At 32.2% G+C, this 25,070-nt stretch overlaps 2 protein-coding genes across 7 annotated transcripts in view; one reads left to right on the top strand and one right to left on the bottom strand.

Moving 5' to 3' along the window:
• LOC114328443 (uncharacterized protein C3orf38 homolog) overlaps nucleotides 1–13,753 on the bottom strand; it is a 37,829-nt gene extending 24,076 nt beyond the window's left edge. Inside the window, exons 1-2 of one of the 5 annotated variants that reach the window (XM_028277298.2) lie at nucleotides 13,233–13,753; nucleotides 13,132–13,142 (exon numbers count right to left, since the gene is read on the bottom strand). In XM_028277298.2, the coding sequence (XP_028133099.2) occupies nucleotides 13,132–13,142; nucleotides 13,233–13,234 (13 nt within the window). In that variant the 5' untranslated portion in view covers nucleotides 13,235–13,753. Of the gene's footprint in view, nucleotides 1–12,947 lie in introns of all 5 variants that reach the window. The other 4 variants (XM_028277299.2, XM_028277296.2, XM_050655996.1 and 1 more) reach the window with 4 other exon arrangements.
• Nucleotides 13,754–13,820: 67 nt separating this feature from the next.
• The window catches only part of LOC114328441 (uncharacterized), a 58,308-nt gene continuing 47,058 nt past the window's right edge, over nucleotides 13,821–25,070 (top strand). Inside the window, exons 1-4 of one of the 2 annotated variants that reach the window (XM_028277290.2) lie at nucleotides 13,821–14,089; nucleotides 14,626–14,805; nucleotides 24,178–24,238; nucleotides 24,295–24,395. In XM_028277290.2, coding sequence (XP_028133091.2) covers nucleotides 14,642–14,805; nucleotides 24,178–24,238; nucleotides 24,295–24,395 — 326 coding nt within the window. In that variant the 5' untranslated portion in view covers nucleotides 13,821–14,089; nucleotides 14,626–14,641. Of the gene's footprint in view, nucleotides 14,090–14,188; nucleotides 14,329–14,625; nucleotides 14,806–24,177; nucleotides 24,239–24,294; nucleotides 24,396–25,070 lie in introns of those variants that run through there. The other variant, XM_028277291.2, reaches the window with a different exon arrangement.

The following is a 25,070-nucleotide window of genomic DNA, read 5'->3' as shown; positions in this document are numbered from 1 at the left end:
TCAGGTTTAGATTATTTTGAACTCACCCCACGCAGAATTTAACAACCGAGACCTGTGAATGAAGTGGAATCTTATACCTAGCAACTAAACGTTTTAAAAAATTTTTGACAGTTGCTTATTCTGTTAGTTTAATCAAATAAGTTTGATTCTTGTGGAATACGACAAAATATAGACTAAAAAAGCAATATATTATATGGAGATTTTTGTTGGTAATCAAATTATGTAAATCAAAGCATTACCTACTAGCTAGGTAGGTACATTTTCCAAATAGGTATTTACCTAATTTGTAATTTTTTATTACAATACTGAAATATTTACAATAAGGTACGTTCCTGTTGCTTTTAAAAACTATTTAAAAAGTCACTACAATTATGAACTTGCTTCTTGTCACTGTCCTCACAACAATAAAATCTAATATACACAACATTTTGTTTATCCAGAATCTCCATTTGAACAATTATTGACAGATGATTTTAACACCCAATCAGATCCCTCATAGCGTTTCATACCATACTGTCGGTGTGCGCATGCGCACAGCAAAATAAAAATTTACCCTCGTGCCTAAAGAAGTATAACTTCAAAATGTTTATTGTATATTAATTCGGAACCCTTGTTTATAGCTTCTTTTTTAAATATTTGAAATAAATTATTTGAAATGCTTTTGTAATCTCGCATTTTGTTTCTGTCCCCTAGATTATTTTGATGTGTGTATTTTCTCTAACTCCAAAAAGCTGTTATCATGTTATATTTTAATACAGATGTTATTTAATCACATACACATAAATCCTAACAAGCTGAGATTGGAAAAATAATATCACTAGGTATGTACATGCTAATCTACACAACATTACGAAAACAATTACTTAAATATAATATTACGTGTTGCAACTAATAAAAACATATAAATCAAAAGTAACAGATAAATAAAGCCACAAAAATGTTCTCATTAAAGTATGAAGGAGGATGACTAATATCTATTAAAACAAGGATTACGTCTTTCATAGAATGTGATAAAAACTATTCTATATTTTTAAATCACACAAAATAAGTTACTTTCATAAATAGTGGGGTCTTATTCTCGAGCTCAGTCAAGATATATCGACCATGACAAGTGTCGAACAAAAATCTCGCACGCAAGTGCTCTATCGTTCGAGATTGTATTCTCAAGCGTCTCTCGACATTATTTTTTCTCGACATCTCGATTGATGGCACGAAGTCGTAGAATACTTTTTTTTGAACAACCAATATATATGTAATTGCTAAATGACGAGAATTTTAAGTCTTCACTAGCACAGTGACAAGTGTTTATATACAGTGATAAGCGCGCTAATAATCGGCAAAATAACGCAAAGATGGAAATAGTTATTAAGGTACCAAGGATATTACAAGGATAATAACGCTCGAGGTCAACGGTGTATATAACGAGGGCCTTGGGCCCGAGGGATATACGTTGACCGAAAGCGTTAGTATCTATAATACCCGTGGTGCCTTCAACGTTTAATGTCCGACTAAATATTCTTTATATGCAAAAAATTTGAATGAATTTTAAATTAATTAGTTTTCAAATAAGTACATTTACCAGCAATAGTCGTAACGTAATTGTGGTAATCATAGTTTTACTGAGGTTGTTATTTGTCAACTTAACAGTATTTAACTAGTTATTTAAATTTAATACCCTAGGGCGTTATTTTCCAAAATAACGCCCTAGGGTATTAAATCATACTTAACTGACTTTTTCAAATAATATACCAGTCGGACATTAACATTTGTGAGATAATAAAAATAAATGAAACTAGTGAAGGTGGGAGATTTAGCCATAAAAACCTATAAACTTACATTATATAATTTATTGTTTCTCACCTTTAGACGCATCAGAGGAGTATGTCAACTAAAACTGTCACTGTCACAGTGGCAGTAGTTGCCAAACTCGTCCGATACGACTAAAGGTGGGCAACAATAAGTAAAATGTAAATGTATACGTTTTTATCGCTAAATATCACACCTGTACTAGTTTCATTTATTTTTATCTCACAACTTAATGTGTTTTCCATCTTCTGCGTTATTTTGCCGGTTATTACTGCAGCGCATCACTGGATAGTTTATGTTTATGCAAATACTTCGAGTAAGTATTTATTGTACAGTACCTTATACCAATGCTTATACAGATGATTGGCGTATATTTGTATAAAAATTTCTTAAATTTTGTTTTCTCTGACGCGCGAGATGTTTTGATGATTTGCTGGGCCTAGTAGTGATGCGATACGACTGATAATTCTGAGCCCGAGGTAGTATTTCGCTCTGAAAAATTTAATGTGAAAAATTAAACTCATTCGCTATTTAAGAGCCTACAGTAGCGCGTCGTCAAAACGGAAAACGCCTTCGAATATTGCGGCTTTAATTTTAAATATTTTGTCGAGATATTTGGCACATATTCGTAATATAATAAAGAATGGCGGTACAGAGCCCAATTTGAGAAATATGTTAGTATGTATGTGGAAATTACTTTATAATTAAATATAATATTAAAAAACGAGCCTGTACCGCCATTAAGAAGAACAAAAAAATACACTTTCTTCAAATAAACTTTTTTTATTCCATGCGATTTTGTGTCATATTGGAACTACTAAAATTTTTATCTCTAACAACAAATCGAACATATTTATAAATATGTAATAACTGATTAGGCAACATAGAGAAATAGTCATTGTCATTTTGACAAACCTGCGTCAGGATTCTCTTATCTGTTCTGTTATCTGTATCCATATTAGTTCAGTACAGTACTGTATGATTTTAAGAATTCGTTAGTATTGATCTATGCGAAAGTAGTGTTTATTTATCATTAATTGATTATATTTTTGTGTAATAGAACTAAGTTGTCGGAATATTTGAAAAAATAGATTAATTGTGAGTTTTGTAGGTAAGTAGGCGAGACCGGGGCAAAATGGGAAATGCTACGGCGCAAAATGGGAATGTATTTTAGTCAGACTGGCAGAGTTCACAAATATGAGCACCTTCGTCTTCATCCTCAACACCTGCGCAGGAATTTTGAGCCCATTCATGGCAGACACTACACACTGCCATCCTTCAGTTGCCTGCATATACAGGGTGTTAGTAAATAAGTATGAAACATTTTAAGGGGTAATTCTACATGCAAAATTAATGCCGGTTTGCTTTATAAACATATGTCCGCAAATGCTTAATTTCCGAGATACGGGGTATTGAAATTTTTATTTCAAACTGCCAATTTATTTATTGCTCTAAGACCAGTTGAGCTATGAAAATGAAATTTGGTGAGTTTTAGGAGGTAGTTATTACGCATTTTTTGACATACAATTAAGTATTTTGTATTCATCATTGGCGCGCCTACGTGTAAGGCTCTGAATTTTTTTAAAGAAAAAAATAGTACGCCACTGAGATATTTTGAATTAAAAATTATTTTTAAATTCCACGTCGTAATTTATGATAAAAAACTTTCTTGCCTTTTTTTCATATGGTGCACCGTTTTTATGCAGAAAAATAAAACATCTTGACGCGTATTTTTCATTTTTTGAATACATTATCAAGAAATATCCAATAATAATACTAAACTGGAACAATAACAGAAAATATTACTAATAATATTTTAACTAGGTGCAGAGCTACAACAAATGTTAAAAAAGACCTCCTTTAGAGGTTATAGAAGAATTTTATATTCATCATTGGCGCGCGTACGGGTAATGGTCTGAATTTATTTAAGAGAAAAATAGTACGCCACTGATATATGTCAAATTAAAAATTATTTTTGAATTGCTGGTTCAATTTACAACAAAAAATCTTTCTTGCCTTTTTTCATATGCGGCGCCGATTTTATGTAAAAAAATAAAACATCTTAACGTTTACAAAGTATTTGAACTAAGTTTCTATGCATATGGAAACTACCTCAAATACTTTGTAAGCGTTAAGATGTTTTATTTTTTTGTATGAGAACGGCGCCTCGTATGAAAAAAAGGTAAGGAAGATTTTTTGTCGTAAATTGAACGAGGAATTCAAAAATGATTTGCAGTTTGACATATCTCAGTGGCGGACTATTTTTTTCTTCAAAAAATTCAGACCATTACCCGTACGCGCGCCAATGATGAATATAAAGTTCTTCTGTTACCTGTAAAGCAGATCATTTTAAACATTTTCTGCAGCTTTGCACCTAATTGAAATCTTATTAGTAATATTTTCTGTTATTGTTGTAGTTTAGTATTATTATATTGTGATAGTTCTTGATGATGTATTAAGAAATGAAAAATACGCGCCAAAATGTTTTATTTTTCTGCGTAAAAACGTGCATTATATGAAAAAAAGGCAAGAAAGGTTTTTTATCAAAAATTAAACGTGGAATTTAAAAATAATTTTTAATTTGAAATATCTCAGTGGCGTACTATTTTTTTCTTTAAAAAAATTCAGACTATTACCCGTATGCGCGCCAATGATGAATACAAAATTCTTAATTGTATGTCAAAAGATGCTCAATAGCTCAATTTCGTACCTCAACTGGTTTTAGAGCAATAAATAAATTGGCAGTTTGAAATAAAAATTTCAACACCCCGTATCTCGCAAACGAAGCATTTGCGGACATATGTTTATAGAGCAAACCGGCATTATTTTTTCATGTAGAATTAGCCCTTAAAAATTTTCATACTTATTTACTAACACCCTGTATAAGTATCCACAGTGGATGCAACCACAATCTTTCTCATATTCTTGTGATGATTCAGTGTCCATCTCGTTTTCTTCTTTAGTTTTCTTTGATTTTTTATTAGTTTCAGTTTTATTTAGGTTCTTCTTACTAAGTTTAAATGCTGTAAAGTATAGATATAGTGGCAATATAGAATGGGATAGTCCCGTCTTGTCCCGAAAGCTTAAGCTTTGCCCCAACAGACGTCTTTTCAAACAAAATTAGTCATTTGTAACGTAAAAGATATAAAACGGTTCACAGCACCCAATATTAAAATTCAGTAACATATCTATCATATTTGAATGAAAACGTGATAAAACTTACTTACTCACCTCTCACCTTACAGCATTTCTACAAATATTACTAAATTTTTTAACAAAACAAAAGAAAACGGATTTTATGTCGGTAAAGAAGCATACTACATGACTATAAGTTTCTTTCTAATGAGTGAAGTGATTCAACCCACGTTCATTCGAATGGAGTTAATTGCCGATATTATGATGACTATAAGTTATAGTATGATAAAATTGATTCAAAAAATGACATAACCCAGACATCCAAAGTGAAAGTTATCCTCCAACATTAAATTGTTCTATATGGTCTATATAATGTTCAGAAAAAAGTCACACCTTTTTGAATGTCGGGTTTTGGGGGGCGAGAGGGGGGGGAGAAGTCGGTAAATTCGTAGTTTTTTACGTTTTTCGTCAATATTTCTAAAACTATGAGGTTTAGCATGAACAATCTTCTATACAAAAATGTTCTACATTAAATTTGAATTAAAAAAGGTTCTATACATAATCGTTCTAAAATGAACGGTTCCAAAGTTACGGAGGTAGTATAATTGGTCCAAAAAAAGGCCTAATCCAGACATCCAAAGTAAAGTTTTCCTCCAACACCAAATTGTTCTATATGGTCCACATATTGTTCAGTAAAAAGTTATACCATTGTGAGCGTCCGATTTGGGGGGAGATGGGGGAGAAGTCGGTAAATTAGTAGTTTCTTTACGTTTTTCGTCAATATTTCTAAAACTATGTTTAAGCGTAAACAATGTTCTATACAAAAACGTTCTACATAAAATTTAAAACAAAACTGGTCCTACCCATAATTGTTATAAAATCAACGGTTCCAGAGTTACGGAGGCTGAAATGTGGAGGTTTTCGATACTTTTTATATTTCTTGGGCAATTGATGATGATTTTGGGTGGTGAGGTTGACGTTTCTTTAAGGGCTTATCACTAACATACCATCGGCCACTGAAATAGCAAATCCTGTTAAAGAAAATTTCTTTCAGTCAGTAAAAATATTATAAATTGCCCAAAAAATATAAAAAGTATCGAAAACCTCCACTTTTCACCCTCCGTAACTCTGGATCGTTGATTTTATAACAATTATGTATAGGACCTTTTTTTGTTTTAAATTTGATGTAGAACATTTTTGTATAGAACATTGTTTACGCTAAAGCATATTTTTAGAAATAATGACGAAAAACATAAAAAAAACTACTAATTTACCGATTTCTCCCCATCTCCCCCCCCCCCAAACCGGACGCTCAAAATGGTGTAACTTTTTACTGAACAATATCTGGACCATATAGAACATTGGTGTTGGCGGAAAACTTTTACTTTTAATGTCTGGGTTAGGCCTTTTTTGGACCAATTATATTATACTACCTCCGTAACTTTGGAACCGTTCATTTTAGTATATAAGGTTGTTCATGCTATACCGCATAGTTTTAGAAATACTGACGAAAACTTAAAAAACTACGAATTTACCGATTTCTCCCCCCTCTCTCCCCCCCCCCCCAAACCCGACGCTCAAAATGGTGTGACTTTTTTCTGAACATTGTGTGGACCATATAGAACAATTTGGTGTTGGAGGATAACTTTCACTTTGGATGTCTGGGCTTGGATCTAGTTATACCATACTATTATGCACACCGATGTATTTCCCGTTCTGCCCCGGTCTCCCCTATATTTTACGTAAAAATATTTCGAATTCTAATGCGAGTATATTAATTTTTAGGAGGATTTTTTATTCCAGAAATATCATCAATGGTTTAAAATTTAAATTTTAAAATTAAATAAAAAACCATAATAGTACACGCTTTTAATAAAATTTTCACCTATTTTGGTTTATTTTTATAAATATTTATTTATTTAAAATAAAATTGTTTTCTATTACTTCCATTTAGCGCGCCTATGCCTATGAGTACCTATATTGTTACAATTGAGCCTTCACCTTAGTTAATGTCAAATATATTGCCGACGCACTGTTGCCAAAGCTTCGCAGAACTTTCGAAAAATGGTGTGATACTATCTCCTGAAGTAATATTGATGACGCTCTAATGTTGGCTCTTAATATACTTATTATCGACAATGGACATCTCAAGATGAAGATAAAGAAAATATTTAAAAAAAATGACACATTGCGCGAGTTATACAGGGTGTTTCATTGGGAAAGTAACATACGTTAACTGCAGAAAGAGGATACTTAGGCGGTCTCAAAAATACCATACTTAATGGGTCTTACTCCATTAATAACAAAGATACTGAGTGTTTTATCTATTTTGCCATTTTCTTAATTGGTTCATAACTTTTTAACCACACTGTATATTTATTTTATATTTGGCACGCAAATATCGTTTAAGGTGTACAATAAATTAAATTATTTCCAATTGTAAAAATCCAGGTCCGGATTAAAAAAAATTGGAAAAATATTCCAACCCAAAAACAACACCCTGTACATTAAATTTTTTTAAAATGGATTTTTCAGTTGAAAAGAGGATGAAAAACTAAATTTAGTGGTATACTTTGAATTTTTGGCAAAATGATTTTTCTGGTCAAATTTTGAATTTAAATTCTGAAATTATGTGAATTTCGAGAGCTCTAAGTAGAAAAAAATTGAAATACAGGTTACAACTTGTCAACCGCACTGTATATTCATTTTATATTTAACACGCGAATATTCTTTATAGGTGTCCAATCAATTAATTTATTTACAAATAAAAAAAATCCAGGTCCGGATTAAAAAATATTGTATAAATGTGCGACCAAAAAAAAAACACCCTGTATATTAAATTTTTTAAAATGGATTTTGCATTTGAAAAGAGGCTGAAAAACTGAATTTAATGGTACACTTTGAATTTTCGGCAAAATAATTTTTCTGGAAAAATTTTGAATTTGAATTCTGAAATTATGTGAATTACGAAGCTTAAAGTAAAAAAAATTAAAATATGATTTAATTTTAATTAATACCATTATTTAATCTAAATTGGTAAAATATTAACATTTTGACACATAACAATAATTTTTGATGGTGGTAATTTTGAATAAGTACTTTAGTTTTGTTATAATTTTTAGATACTTTGTTGATTAAAGTGATGTATTCTTTATTGACTCTTTATTATTTATTCATTATTTAAAGATGAATATTTGCCATAAACTATTTGTCACAGATAATAAAAAAACACTGAAATGTTTTAACATTTTACCAATTTAGATTAAATAATGGTATTAATTAAAATTACTTAGAGCTCTCGCAATTGACATAATTTCAGAATTCAAATTCAAAATTTTATCAGAAAAATCATTTTGCCGAAAATTCAAAGTATACCACTAAATTTAGTTTTTCATCATCTTTTCAAATGCAAAATCCATTTTAAAAAAATTTAATATACAGGGTGTGTTTTTGGGTCGGAAAATTTTACAATATTTTTTAATCCAGACCTGGATTTTTTATAATTGTAAATAAAAAAAAATGATTGGACACCTAAAATAATATTCGCGTGTTAAATATAAAATAAATATACAGTGCGGTTAACAAGTTGTAAGTTGTATTTAATTTTTTTTCTACTTAGAGCTCTCGCAATTCACATACATAATTTCAGAATTCAAATTCAAAATTTGACCAGAAAAATCATTTTGCCGAAAATTCAACGTATACCACTAAATTTAGTTTTTTATCCTCTTTTTAACTAAAATATCCATTTTAAAAAAATTTAATATACAGGGTGTTTTTGGGGTCGAAACTTTTTTACAATATTTTTTAATCCAGACCTGGATTTTTTATAATTGTAAATAAAATATTTGATTGGACACCTAAAAGAATATTCGCGTGTTAAATATAAAATAAATATACAGTGCGGTTAACAAGTTGTAAGTTGTATTTAATTTTTTTTCTACTTAGAGCTCTCGCAATTCACATAATTTCAGAATTTAAATTCAAAATTTGACCAGAAAAATCATTTTGCCGAAAATTCAAAGTATACCACTAAATTTAGTTTTTCATCCTCTTTTCAACTAAAAAATTCATTTTAAAAAAATTTAATGTACAGGGTGTTGTTTTTGGGTCGAAACATTTTTCTATTCTATTTATCTAATATTTTTTAATCCGGGCCTGGATTTTTTACATTTGTAAATAAATTAATTTATTGTACACCTGAAAGAATATTTGCGTACCAAATATAAAATAAATATACGGTGTGGTTAAAAAGTTATGAACCAAATAAGAAAATGGCAAAATAGATAAAACACCCAGTATCTCTGTTATTAATGGAGTGAGACCCATTAAGAATGGTATTTTTGAGACCGCCTAAGTGTCCTCTTTCTATAGTTAACGTATGTTACTTTCCCAATGAAACACCCTGTATAAAGAAGACATTAGCATTTCTCCAATAGATTTACTAAATAAAATTTTAAGATCTTAAATTGGAATGATTATTTCCTAACGTCGCTATTGCGTAAAGAATATTTTGCATATTGCGGGTGACAATATCAGAAGCGGAAAGATCCTTTAGTTGTCTTTCTAGTAATAAAAAATTCTATAAGATCTACAATGAAGAAATATCGGTTAACTGACTTAGCAACGTTGTGCATTGAGCATGATTTGCTACAATCATGCGATTTTTCGAAAATTATAGACATCTTTGCCAATCAAAAAAGCACGTCTATTGTAACGGTAGGGGAGCCCAAGCGGGGATTTTTGCAGTTACTCGAGCGCGGCAGATTATGGTATGGGGAGAAACCTTGTACACTGTTAATGTACCCCTACCATATATTGGATATGAATACAGGGGAGTTTGTTAAGGGGGGCCCGAAAAAAATCTATCCTTGGAAATACTCGAAATCGTCAGATTAAGATAAGGTAGGTTAAGCACATGCAAGAGTGTATATTTCAAAAATCTGACGGTTTGAGCGGGGCGTAAGGAAATGTGTGGGTCACAAAGTTTCACAAGAAAAAAGCGAATATTTCGAGAAATAAACGTCAGACCGAAAAACTAAAAAATACTTGTTCAATATTTTTCAAATATCTATCAAATGATACCATACACCACCCCCCACGGAGAAGGGTGGGGGGTAAATTTAAAATTTTAAATAGGAGCCCCGCGATATTTCGCGAAATGAATATCAGATCGAAAAACTGCAACATACAAGTATTCAATATTTTTGAAAATCCATTGAATGACACCAAACACGACACCCACGGAGGTGGGGTGGGGGGTTACTTTAAAATCTTAAATAGGACCCCCATTTTTATTGCAGATTTGGATTCCTTACGTAAAAATAAGTAACTTTTATTTGAGACATTTTTTCGAATTATGAATAGATGGCACAATAAACGATAAAACGATTGTTGGAAATGGAAAATTGTATTAAAAAATGGCAATTCCCCACTTAAATGGAAAATTTTACTTAACTTTTTTTGGTTTTAGGACCTACTCTTCACAAACCAATCGGTCCCCAAAGCGCTCGAGTGACTGCACATTTAGCATACTTTGCTCCCCTATCATAAATATTTTTACTATTATAAATTTAATAACAATTTTATTTATTATTGTTAGATAATTTCAGTTGTATCTACTTAATCTAAATAAAAATTTTTAAATTCCCAACTTATTTTTATAATAAATTCAATTTTTATAAAAATAGTCCAATATTAGCATTATATAACGTAACATTTCCCGTTTTTTGCCGGGGCTCATCCGCCTCGACGGCCCTGTATATATTATAATGCTGGCTTCGAAATTAATTGAGAAAAACATAGGTATGTAATAATTATACTTTTCAAGATCGTTGATAAATGGGGACATGTTCATCAATGTTAATAAAATTTTAAATTTAAACAGACAGGAACTAACACACTTAGTAGAAAATAAAAATTAGAAAAAAGAAAAGAAATCTAGAAATTAAACTTAAGCATTTTCATAAAACCTAAGAAGCTGCTTATTCCCACTTAATACAGAAATTCACAAAAATGTTATATACAATTTCTTTACTAAAAAGACCTTATATAGTCTGACAATATATCCCAGATAGTCATTAATATTCAGCTCAGCGCAATGCTATTCTTCGAGGTATGAAATTCTGTCAACAAGGGATCTACCTGTTTTATGGAATGATCCCTTGTTTATTTAAGTACACATTTCCAACAATAGTACCCCGCTAAGCGGAATATTAAGGGCTCTCTTAGTTTGACTACAGAACTGTACTTTATGGTCAAACTAGTTGATAATATAACAAGCAGAATTGAAGAAAACAAATTTCTTTGAGATGTGGCATATGGAGATAAGAGGATTCACTCAAGGTGGTACATGAAAATATTCTTAAAATCTGAAAAACTAAAAATGCAGTGATTTGTAGATGAGAAAAAAATATTGTGATTATACACAAAATTTTTTAAAAGGACCAACAATGATTACAGAAAGTAGTATTATTTTGAAATTAATAAAGTCTCCAAAAATTCCTCTTATAATATGATAAATGGGAATAAGAGGCTTCACTTTGTAAAAATGGATTTGAAAATATTTAAAAAAAAAAGCATAGGTTATCTGTCGAGAAGAAAGAAATAATGACTGATTATACATAACAAATAAAAGGTACAACAAAGTTTCTCACAAAAGTAGTCAACATTTTGGAATCAATAAATAGTCTCTAACTCTGTTAGGGGGAGAAGCCTTAGTAGTCATTCACCTTTCGATTACTGACTAGTAGAGGCATGTGAAATTCCAGTTATCAACAAAATTACTATCTTCTTTGATGGCCACATACTGTTATGTATGTATTAAATATCTAAATTAAAATTAATGTACCTATTATAACTATAGATTTGGCAATATATAATTTAATTTATAAGTAGTCTGAAATATACTACAATAAATACTAATGATACGTATAAATTTATTGAAAATACCGATATATTTTATAGACATTGACAAGAACGGTACAGAAAAAATGATACCAAACATTACTAAACAGTACGAATGGATTAATTACTTTTGTTTGTGTCAACTGAGTAAAGTCTAGTCCATTTTAAGCTAGATTAACACAGAAGGGCCAAAGTACTTATCAGGTGCAACACAAATTTGTGACAAAACTTAGGGCCAGTTTCACCAACAACAAGTAAATCAATGAATATTTATTCTACAAATAAAACTTATTAGTCGATTATATTTTTATTGTTTCAATACATTTTTGCTAATTTAAAGTTAAACTGACGAATTTTGTTTGTCGTAGATATTTAAAGTGAGATTAACTGGTTAATTATTAAATAGAATGTTATTTGATGTTTGTAAATGTGTCAGTTGATTGGTTGAATAACTTTATTTATCGAATAACCTACTATTGGTCGTTGGTGAAACCGGCCACTGGAATGTTATATTAAATAATATCCACCTTCACTTTTTTTAAACAACTTTTCAACAAATTCAAGGCTTGAATCCATAGTAGTTTATCTAAACAGCAGTTTACATCTACTAACCAACACCAAATTTTAAGCTGGGCGAATTATCCTGAGCGATATAACCCAATAAAGAAGCAGAAGAACACAAAATTTTAACATTGATAAAACTATTAGTAATGCACTAACCACTAGCTCCACATTTCTACTCACCAGAAAACTATTAAGTAATTTACATACATAAAAAGATAATTATATTATGATAGTTAGGTACTAAAATGTCTTTCCAAATTTGTGTCTAATATTTTTTGTTGAATTATGAAATAGTAACCATAACTACAGCACTTTCTATTATTGAACAAATTAAGTACTTGGAAGCAACACAAAATATGATAGTTACCAATATGTCATGTTTATCTAAGATTGTAGAGTTGAAAAATTTATTTAAGTGCTATAAAATTTGAATTACTTAACATGAAAATCTAGTGTGATATACTGGTCAAGTATGTATGCAACTAAACTTCTTGTTTAAACACTAGGATAATTTTATTACTGAATGGTATACCAACCTGGCCTATACTAGAAAACAGCTAGTTACATTATACTGGAATAGAGATTTCAGAATAAATACAGCAGTGAATAAATGCCTTCCCTGAATATTTGTTTCAATTCTTTGAATATAAACATCTGTCCGAATTTACTAATCTATAAATCTATACTAATTTATAAATTTACATCTGATGGACCACTTACCCATATTCGCCCTAAAATTTGGTCAATAGAACAGTTTTATCACCACTGTAAATTATAAAAATATAGTTTTATATTTTAGTGGAAATAATTAGTGTACCTACATATCAGGTCATTTTGGATTGGAAGTCAACTAGAACATTTTTATATTTTCGAAGAAAAAATGCCAAGGATAGGGAGATTAGATTAAACACACTGAACCAACACAAAGATTACAATGAACTACAATTTTGACTAATTAAAGCATTTCAAAATCAATTTGAAGTAAGGCATTTTGTTTAGATCACAAATACATCAAAACCACTACTCAGTTTTAGCAACATCTAAAACAGAGGCAGAGCCATTCCTAATTACATTAGAAATTAGAATCCACCTATAAGGATGAAACGCCCCATTTGTCCTTGATGTCACCTATTTGTACGACATCCAAATAACTGGTGCCGATGACCTTCGTGAAATATTTTCTCAAATAATTGTGGATAATTTACTCTAGTATTTTCTATATTCTATAAAACACTAATGCTATTTAGCATTATTTATTTAGGAAGTGCACTACACTATAATCATTTTTCATGTACTGCTACAAAACCATAATAATTTGCCACTCCCCTATATATTCTCGTCGAACTCGTACTTACTCCATGTGGCAAATGGAAAAATGAAAATGCTAACGCATCGACTTGGGAACCGAAAATCTCACTAAAACAGGGGGGAAGTGGAAGTGGCCGACATTCGGTTCGTAACGTCAGCGTTCGTGTCACTTGTTCCCTGCGCACAAATAGTCAGTAGAGTCGATGCTTATGTGCCGATGTTGAAAACGTGATTTTAGTACAAAATGTTTAAAGTTTTCCGATTATTAAAGTGAGTTATATTTTACTGAAAATCACATCAAATGTTTCCTAATTTCTAGTATAGTGTATTAATTATAGTATTTTAGTGTAGTGTACAGTGTGTCCCCAAGGTAAGACATTATAAGTTCTAATAACAAAGGCGCGTTAGCTAAGCTTTGATGTTGGCCCGTTTAGTCGTTCAGTTTTAGTGTAATATGGCGACTCAACAATAAGCCGTACTGGGTGTTTTATATCAGATAATAGATTCTATTGGAAGGAGTACTACAGTTTTGGTTAATTCTTGAAAATTTGTAATGATTCATTATCAGATAGAGTAACAGATAGTTTTAACCATCAAAAAACGATATAGGTAAGTAACTTTTAGTCGGTAGCTAGTCACAACTTGATTATAATAGGTATACATGGAATAGTTTTAAACGTGTCTTTACATTACAAGATATAGAAATTATACGTATACATACCTACCTATATTACTAGGTTAATTCTAACTTTGCCTTCAAAGTAAAATTTGTAGTACCTCGGTAGTTTCCACTGGACAGCATAATTGCTTACTTTTGCGCCGTATATATTAGTTGTTCTTACTAATTTTAAGGCTTAACAATTTTTAAGAAAATAAGTTCAAATGGCCACTTAACATTTTTTTTAGGTTTACCTATACAAAAATGTCTGACGAGGACTACAATAAAAAGATGGAAGGGTTACAAAAATATATTCCATTTCTGGAAAATATGATAATTCAACTTAAAGATCCCAATAAAAAGAACAGAGAACAACAGCTTAATAAAATGGAATCTTTATATGCAATGATTACAGATAAGAAGAAAAAGTAAGTGATTATCATAAAGCTTACCAAGTACATAAATGAAAAATGAAAAGTATAAGTAGTCATTTTTGAAGTAATGTTAGATTAGTTTAATTAAAAACGGGTTTTTATAAATATATATAGAACCTTCCTAGTAACCAAAAATTATAGGAAATTATAGGCCTATAATTTTGGACTGGGCAAATATTAACCAGTGGCGTACCCTAAAAATATGTATAGCACAAAATAAGATTAATTTCATTTATGATTCAATTATATCTTGTAGAGTTTGAAACATTAAAACAATATAAGAGCTAAGTACCAGTGAGTAATTACCAGTGATATATTCTTATGAAATTGGACACAAAAAAGAAGCATATTGGTAACTAGTCATATACCAATACTATAGTAATATTACTACCTAAGTATATTATTTGTTTTAATCACATTGTTCTTTTACATTGAATCATTATAAGTTTGTCCCTGGTAAAATTATTAATTATTTAGAATGTTACATTTATTATGCCTAATGCTTTCAGAGTGCATTAGCTTTCCTTTTTTTTAAGTATATAAAGTTAAAAACATAGCATACATATAAAAACTTCTACATGGGCATAATACAAATTCTGTACGATTGAGGAACAGCGTAAGGCAAGTAATGTTAATACTTTTTAAACTATGTCAGGGGGGTGTATTTAAACAACTATATTGAGTAAACAGTATTAATATTGAACACCTACTGTTTGACACAACTCTTATTATTACACATTATAGAAAGTTACGGAAAGATATCCGTAACAAAATAGTTATGCTTGTTTTTGGAACTATGGACATAAGCAAAATAAGCTTAAGGATAGACTAAACAAAAACAATGATATTTATTAAAAAACAATATGCATAACAAAAAATATGATGATGTAATGTGATTCAAAGATAACCAATTATAATCAAGATATATGCAATGATTTGTGCATACTATCTAAATTAATATGTTAACTTTGGTGATTCAAATCAATGGTCACTTTTACCATTGGACTGAAACTGGTTATGGAATCTTCAGAGAATGGTGTTAAGCATATAAAGCTCAAAATACATCCCAAAGGGGGGGTTTCAACCCCCAAACCCCGCCCCTGCTTATGCCACTGCAATTAGGCAACAATATTTAAAAGATTTAGGGGTGCAGTCAAGTAGAAATTAATGGTGAATAATTCAAGATATATGGCACACATAATAATGTGATATTTCATGAGAAATAGTTATATGGTTTTAGATATGGCTATTTCCTGTTATAAATACATTCTCCCTACTATAAGTAGATCTAAGTTAAATATTTTATTTACATATTTGAGCTACTCTATAAAAAATTGCATCTCTGATAAAATTAGATTTTTTTTCTAGTAGTTGGTTAGATCTTGTATATCCTATTTATTTGTAGATAGTCAACATTTTGTCATGATTGGTTTTTATTATTTTTCTTTTGCCTTTCAGCTGATAAAATAATTACAAACACAATCCCTATTTATAAAAGGTTTTTTGCATATAGTCTCTTTTGTTGTATTTTACAATCAATTCAATTCTTTTAATTTACAATGAAGTCTTCTTTTTTTCATTTGAGTTAAATACTGCATACATTGGTGGTCTACAACTCTTTGCTGATGAAAAAGACAATTTGTGCTTTTGAAAAAAGTTTTATTTTTCGGCATAAGCTCTTATATATTAACATATTTAAGCAATGCCGTTATTTTAGTTTGTTTTTAAAAGTACAGTAGATTACTCCTCTATAATCACCTTGGCATGATTAGAAGAAAAAACGCTGACCAGTGAGGAGGGTCTTGGAAGTTTTTATAATATGTAGATAGATATTTTGCGAGAGGACTTTTGTGACAGGTGCATTTTTATAATGGGAACGTATTTTTTCTTATTTCAAGTCGTCCATTTTCATTGAAAGTTAACAGTAGAGCTCTCTAGTTTTTGTTTTAACAATTTCAAGACCAAATCAACAAAATTCTTTTCGTCTCGTAAAATATCGACGCCGCGATATTTTCCAGCACTGGCACGGCTCCCGCTTTTTTTTCTAGATATAGAACCGGCTCTTACCCACTGTGAAGGCTCGTTTTCTTGGGGACAACTGTAAGACAGCGTTTAGACGTCGCGATAAATCCGAGCAATTTCTAGATATCGATCGAGTTGTTTTAATTTATCGTTGTGTGTAAAGGTACATCGCAGCGATTTATCGGAATTTTAGTTGGATTGCATCAATTTATTGTAACGGTCGAGTTGTTTCAGTTTATAATCAATCGCGACAATATATCGCAGCGTCTAAAGAAGCTTTAAAGAAATCAATAAATCGTAGCAATTTATCGGCACAACAAATTGCCCGCATTTATCGCGGCGTCTAAACGCTGCTTAATGATGATCGTTTACCTAAAATCGTATAATAATAATCACTGAGTATCATTGTCCTCGGAACGACTACGATTCGTTGATACGTGAACGATTATAATCTTCCACTCCACACTTCTGTATTTATTTTCCGCTCTCTTTGTTGGTTACTTTGTTCAGTCGTTGTGCTTATGTAAATATATATATTTTTTTTTTCGGAAGCAGTTTGTTATAACCGGCCGTAATTCAGCCAGTTGGCTTATTGTAGTTCTTTCATCTGCAACCTTCTGGCTTAGGTTTTATTGATAATGAATACTTACGCAGTCGGAACCGACGGATTCACAAGCTTTCGCCGGTGGCAGCTCAGTTAAATTAAAAAGTGAAACATTTCTGGGGTCTGTGTCGGGGATCAAACCCGGACCACCCGGCTAGTATAGCCACTGACCTACGTTCACCACTATGTGATTATTACGTCACCTTTATTCTGAGATATCCTTAACTTAGAATCGTATTTTTGGCAAGCCTTTTTTAATACTACGCTCTATGATAATATAATTAATATGCAGAGAGTAATTCACTTTTATTTAAAGAATACAGTCTAAAACAATTCATAAATAATGATTCACAAAATGCTAGACGCACTATTAGAACTGATTAATCAATTGTAGTCTCCGGTTTGACACCCCTAACGTGGCTTTGGAATTATAGCAGGGTAGTCTGCTATATCTAGACCTACGGTATACGAGGAAGGTAGCAGGGCCAGTGCTACGCTTCAATCACTTATTATTACCCCTGGTTTTACCCAAGGTACTCATTTTATTCAGACTGAGTCGACTTGGACCCTACAGACATTTTTAAAAATGTTTATATGTTCTCGCCGGCGCTGGGTTTCGAACCCCGGCCTACCTGCATGGAAGTCAAGACATCCTACCGCATGAGCTACTCCGGCCCGTGATTAATCAATTGCTAATCGTTTACTAATTTCGTAGTAAAAATTGTTACTGTTAAAGAAATTAAAAAATAAAACAACTTCCTGATAAGCCTAACGAAACATTGTCCTTTATTCCCTGATTTTTTAAATTTTATTGTGATAATAACCATCACGATGGGTTTTTTGCTATTCTTTCCGCTCTTCAGAAAATACCATAATTTAATGGTGCTGTCGCTCGAAATAATACCGAACTCGGTTTGATTTTGCTATATATTTCTTCTGGTGCACACGAACGAAAGATCACGATTCGTTTGTGTCTCTACTGTAGCGTACAAAAATTATTGCGGCGTACAAAAATTGCGTCACCTTATGCTACGTTCGAACATTCTATTGATTACGGAAATCTAGGATAAGTCACCCGTGCGCTATCTCACTTAACTGAGTCTAAACTTTCGCCCTCACTTAGGCTGTTATTGTTCAACGTATGTGCAACTTTTATTTTTTTTTTATAATGAGCCAGACTTCGAAAATGGTAATTTAAATGGGTTTGTGATCTACAGTGAGCACGCGCGGCATCTATCTTGCGCAATACGTTTTCATATTCAAGTTCTGGTCCAAGATATGACTAAACGTTCCTTGTATATCTTTTGAGTATTAGTAATTCCAAGTGTTCTTTATATTCCGATGATGATGTGATGATTTCTGCTGTGCTTTACGCAGATTATCTTAACATTTTTGAGGGGATCTTTAACCCCGACTGCCAAATTGGCCGTAAATATTTATACATAACTTCAAGTTAGTTGGGTCGCTGTTAAGGGTTAGTTTAAGAGGAGTTTTACTACTGCACGATACTCGATTTTTTCTAATTTCAACACTGCGCACAATGTAGCCGTTTCGAACGACTACCCACATTCAATTGCTGCCTGAAATGACGTGAAATTATACATGACATCTACTAACACGTGTATTAATATAGGAAGAAAAACAGTGTTTCGGTTTATGGGTGAAGCCGACAATTTTTCGGAATACCTTAGTACTTTTTGTCACCGATTGTTGTCATTGGGACGGTAAACGAGAAGCAAAGCAATCTTGGATGACAGAGGAAATTATTGATAGAATGAATGAACGGCGTATAGTTAAACTAAAAAGTAACATAGTTCAGTATAACAAAATAAATAGGGATAAACTTAAAGTCAACTCAAGAAATGTAAATAACAAGATGTGGACGCTAGAACTCTTTTGTCTTATACCCTATTTAATGTCTATCTATGTATGTAGAGGAGATATAATATATCAGGTAATGATTCAAAACCAAGCAAAAGAGATAAACATAATCGGAACACATATAAACAACAATTATTGTTATGTCGGTTGTAAGCATTGAATCTATATTGCCGGCGGATGCGTGACTTAGCGTGGTTCAGAACCCTTAGTGAGAACCTCATGCGCAGTTACTACTTGGGAATTTGAACGGCTTATAGGATCGTGACAGGAAAGAGACGCGGGGGTCGTGACGCAACGGAAAAATAAAACAAGTTATTAAAGCTTTCCGCTTTTAGTGCCTAAACGACTAGGTGAGAGGATTTAATGATGGCCTAGAAAAATCAAACATGGTAAACAATCATGGAAAATGTTATATAGGGCCTATAATATCATAAAGGACTGAAACATGGACTCTTAAATTAAAATCATTGAATCGCGTAGAAACATTCGGAATCTGGATATTGCGTAAACTACTACTACGTATCCCATGGATGGATCATGTAACAAAGGAGGAAGTGTTCGGAATAGCTGTAACAGAACGTGAACATAATAACGCACTTAAAAAAAAAATAAATTTTCTGTGGCATATTTTTAAAATGATAGGTGATCAATGTGAAACGTTGATTTGTTCGCACATGGGGCGACGCGACGCTCGAACTAGTCGACTCGATTCCAGTCGCGTAGATCTCTCACCGCCACTCAAGTTCTTTCGTTGTGGCATTGAGCTCCGTAGACGAGGCGTTTAGGATTGCAAATCTCGTCGTCTTGTACGACTGTCGTCCCTTGTTTTAGATGACATTCCTGTACGGAGTCATAATCTTATTTTTTTTCAGTCGTTGATTTTCGTTAGCAGAAGCGATAGCGTTAATGGTGCGATGGAAAGATAACTCTGTTGTTACAGTGGCATCTACGAGTTGTGATGGTTCAGCATTGGGCACGGTAAAAAGATTTTCTCATGAAGAAAAACGACACATTCAAGTAAGTCGGCCTCACTGTATTGCTGAATACAACAAAAATATGGGGGTACCGACTTGATGGATCAAGGTGTTTCCATCTACCGAGTAGCAATTCGCAGTAAAAATTGTACTGGCCAATTGTAACATGGTTGTTGGATGTTGCAGTCCATAACTCATGGCATTTATATAAAAAAAAATAAAAAAGATATATCCTTGCTATCGTTTAGGAGATAATTAGCCCAAGTTCTTCTCGCAAGATATGGAAGTCCTCCCTTATATACAGGAAGATCTAGTCTACATAGACAGAACTTGCCAGATCTTCGTTTTGATCGCTTCGACCATTTCATTACACCAAGCAGTAGAAGGCGATGTGCTGGTGACGGATGTACAACATTTGGACGAACAATATGCCAAAAATGCAACTTTTTTTATGTAATTATGTTTATTTACAATCTACATCATTAAAAAAGTATTAAGTAAATTTGTTCCATGTTTTTAGGCACGAAGAAGAGACTTCCAATGATGTCTCATTTTATTCTATTTATGTTTAAGTTTTAAAATAGGTCCTGAGGCCAGGTTCGATCTAGTCTCCTTGTGGCAAGGCCATTATGGAATAATTCCCTTACTAACTCATTGTCATGGTGAATGGTATGCTCGCTCGTTTTGTGATTCAGATGCTCGATGGATTTCTTCTCTGATGAAAGGTATATTTAAGTCTTCGTGAAGTGTTTGATTAGTTACATACCATGGTGCATCCACTATTGATCTTAGAACTTTAGACTGAAATCTTTAAATGATATTGAGTGATTTTGACTTTGCACAGCCCCAGGGTGTAGTCCGTAGTACCAAATAGGTTTGAGTATTGCTTTGTACAGAAGAATTTTGTTTTGGATGTTGAGTTTTGATCTGCGTCCAAGGAGCCAATACATTTGCCGAAATTTCAAGTCTTGTTGTCTTCTTTTGGTCTGTATATGTTTTTTCCAAGTAAGACGTTGGTCAAGATGGAGGCCAAGGTATTTAGCGTCTGTTACTGTTGGTATTCGTACATTTTCCATTCTTACAGGTGGGCATGTGTTGTGACGGTTTGTAAACGTTATTTGAGATGATTTTGTTTTATTTACTTTTGTTCGCCATTTTGTGTACCACTCACTGAGTATGTCCAGATGGTGTTGCAGGTCTTATGAGGCTTGTATGTGATCTTCATTTACAGCTAGTATTGCTACGCCATCAGCAAAGGAAGCGATCGTAGTATTATGAGACTCTGGTATATCGACTGTGTAGATTGAGAAAAGCAGCGGCCCGAGAACACTACCTTGCGGAACTCCGGAGTTAATAGGACAGAGGCTGCATTGTTGGTCTTTGAATTTTACTAAGAAATAGCTATTTGATAAATAGGATTTGATTAGGAGGAAATAGTTACTAGATAGTGCTAATTTTACTGTGTAAAGCAGACCTCTGTGCCAAACTTTGTCAAACGCTTGTGAGATATCTAGGAATACAGCGTTGCAGTATTTCTTTTCTTCGAGAGTTTTTGATATTTTATTTACTATTCGATGGACTTGTTGTGTAGTAGAGTGATTTTCCCGAAAACCAAACTGATGTTCTGGTAGTAATGTTAGGAATTCATGATCTGAGTATATTCTTTGTAGCAGCAATCTTTCAAAAACTTTGCTAACGATTGGGAGTAGGCTGATGGGTCGATAAGATGTTACTTCATTGGGCGCTTTAATACTACTGGCTATTGGGAAGACAGTCAAAGCTTAGTTTAAAAAACAAATTATTGGTGTATAAAGTAGCCTTAAAACCAATATGGACATATGGTGTACAACTATGGGGTACGGCTGCAAACTCAAACATAGAGATATTGGAACGCTTTCAGTCGAAGGTACTACGGACGATAACAAATGCACCTTAGTTTATACCTAACAGAGAAATCAGAGACGATCTTCAAGTAGTCACAGTAAAGGAGACAGTGAGTGAATACAGCAGCCGCTATTTGGTAAAATTAGAAAACCACCCTAATAATCTTGCACTAAACCTGCTGGATAATAGTGAGCAGACTCGGAGACTGAGGAGGCACAAACCACTGGAGCTACCACATAGGTTCTAAGCAGCAGTGAAGTGAAGTGTCATGCAGTGCAGTGCAGTGAACTACTTACCCTTTCAGGGCACAGTTCAATAATTTAAGAGGCTAGTGGAGTCTTTGTTATCATTGGATAACAAATCCAAATTTATACTTACACCCCTTTGAACAAACAACTAACATGCTTATAATTTTTTTGTTTATTGATTGCATGTAGTGAATAACCTATAATAAAAAAAAAATTGGGCGCTTTGCCAGACTTAATTTCTGCAAATTTCCATAATTTTTGGAAAGTATGATAAACTTAGCATGCGATTAAATATTACTGTTAGCATAATAATGGCCTTACGAGGAAGTTGTTTTAGTACTTGTGCCTAGATTAAGTCATAACCTGGAGCCTTTCGTGAGTTGAGTTTGGTTATGTCTTTCTTGACTTCTATAGGAGTAAAACTTTTATTTGTGTGTTAATTGTTTTATAGGATACCACACCAGACGATTAAAATATTCTCAAATAAATATTAAAAAAAAAAATAAAAATTTTGATTTTAACGATCCTAAAAATTCCTTAAGCGCCCAGCGTTACCATATAGTAACACCATATAATTTTTTTAAAAAAAGACATGAAACCGAAAAACTTGTTTTTTTTTTATTAAATTATTAACATTTTCATCTAATTAACCCTAAAAGTAAAGATTTTCAAATAAAAAAACTTGGGCGCTAATGGGTTAATATAAATCCGGCCCTATTTATAATGATGTGAATTCTTCTTCTTTTCAGCTTGTTAGCATCCACTCCTGGACAAACGCCTCACCATGAGTTCTCTATTCTTCTCTGTTTTGTGTTTTGTACTATTTGGTGCCAGTTTCTCCCCATTTTTGCTTTGATGTCGTCTATGCATAGCTTTTGTGGTCTTTCTCTACTACGACTGTGCTCGCGAGGTCTCCAATGTGCAATGTTTCTCGTCCACCTTTGAATTCTTCGTGAATTAATAAAGAATAATGTTGCTTCTACCTTTTCAAAAATTGTTACAATAGCATCATAAATAAAAAAGTTATTTAAAATCAAAACTGGTTAATATTTCAATGCCGGCATTTTATGCACTTTTGAGTGCATATGCATATCATATACATACAGTCGGAAAAATTAAAGAATACCCATGAACGAACATATAAAACACGCTGTATTTTCCTGTCACCGTGTCACAAAGAAAATTGTCCAGTGCAAGTACGTGTAACAATAATTATTACATGTACCTGCGCTGGCCAATTTTTTGTGTGACACGGTAACAGGAAAATACAGCGTGTTTTATTTGTTCGTTCATGGGTATTCTTTCATTTTTCCTACTGTACAAAAATATATAACATACTGCTATATACAACAAAAAATGTATGTAATATATAGGTTAAAATTACTTACCACCTATAAATATTAATAGAAAAATATATCTAAAATAAATATTTTATTATTAAGTTATCTATCAAACATCTTACAAAACTAAAAATATGGTTTAATCCACGGAAATGCCATTTGGTAGTTCAGATTTTTTTCCTAGATGGCGCTAGGACAAATTGCGTTTTCGCTTGGCGTGTCGTTCTATCGTTTTATTAGATTAGATATATTTGCCAATAAATGTTTTCTGAACCAAAGATTGGTTTCAATTGAACAAGCCTCTTATGTATTTTTGTATTTATGTGGATCTAATGTAATATAGGAATATCTTAAATGATTCTATGAATTAGTTTATGAAGTTCAGTTATTTACATGAATGTAATAATTTTTAGACTAAAAGTCGAGACCTTAAATAAATGTGAGGACGTTATCTCGAAATTGTACATAAAAGTGGTAAGTGCTGATAATGCATAAATATATTTTAGTTCTAAATATTTAATGTTTTCTAGAACCACAAATCTATTGAATCAGATAATGAGACTACCAGAACGATTAGTATAAGCCCTAGTTTTTCAGATAATTCCACAGCTTCTTCGATACCATCGGAAAGGTAAGACACAATGTTGATAAGTAATTATAAGTTATATAATACTGTAATTTCTTTCTAATGGCTTAATGTAGAAATAGTACAATTTAATTTTAATATAGTTTTAAGTATGGTTATAAAATTGTTCGTAACTTAGAACGATTACAAAAGGATCTTTTACCTTCCATTGGAAAATGATTTAATAGAATATTCAAGATGAGACAAGTATGACAACTTTTTTGGAAATTGTTTGATTTAATAATTATGCATCCTTAAATAATAGCCGTCGAGAATTTACACCACGATTAAAAATTTGTAGACACTTACAGTGAAATCATACATGGTAAAAACTAAGTTCTTAACAGATTGGCACGACATTTCAGCGAACATCTAAATATCAACGATATTGAAGGAGGTTACAACATAGAAAATCAACAAAATTTACATCATCACAGTGAAGATCCAACAAGTGAAGAACTTTCAAATGCCATCCTAAAACTCTAAAGATCATAAAGCCCCAGGAATCGACGAAATCTGTTCGGAAATGTATAAAAAAGGTGGTGATGAACTTTTTGCAGCAATCGATAAACTAAAAGTCCTTATATGGCAGAATGAATTGGTACCAGAAGAGTGGCTAAAGGGAATTATATGTCCTTTGCATCAAAAGGGTGATTAACTGGATTGTAAGGATTACAGAGG

The sequence above is a fragment of the Diabrotica virgifera genome, chromosome 7 (genome assembly GCF_917563875.1).
Source record: "Diabrotica virgifera virgifera chromosome 7, PGI_DIABVI_V3a".
Taxonomy (NCBI): Eukaryota; Metazoa; Arthropoda; class Insecta; order Coleoptera; family Chrysomelidae; genus Diabrotica; species Diabrotica virgifera.
This window is presented reverse-complemented; position numbering and strand designations above follow the sequence as displayed.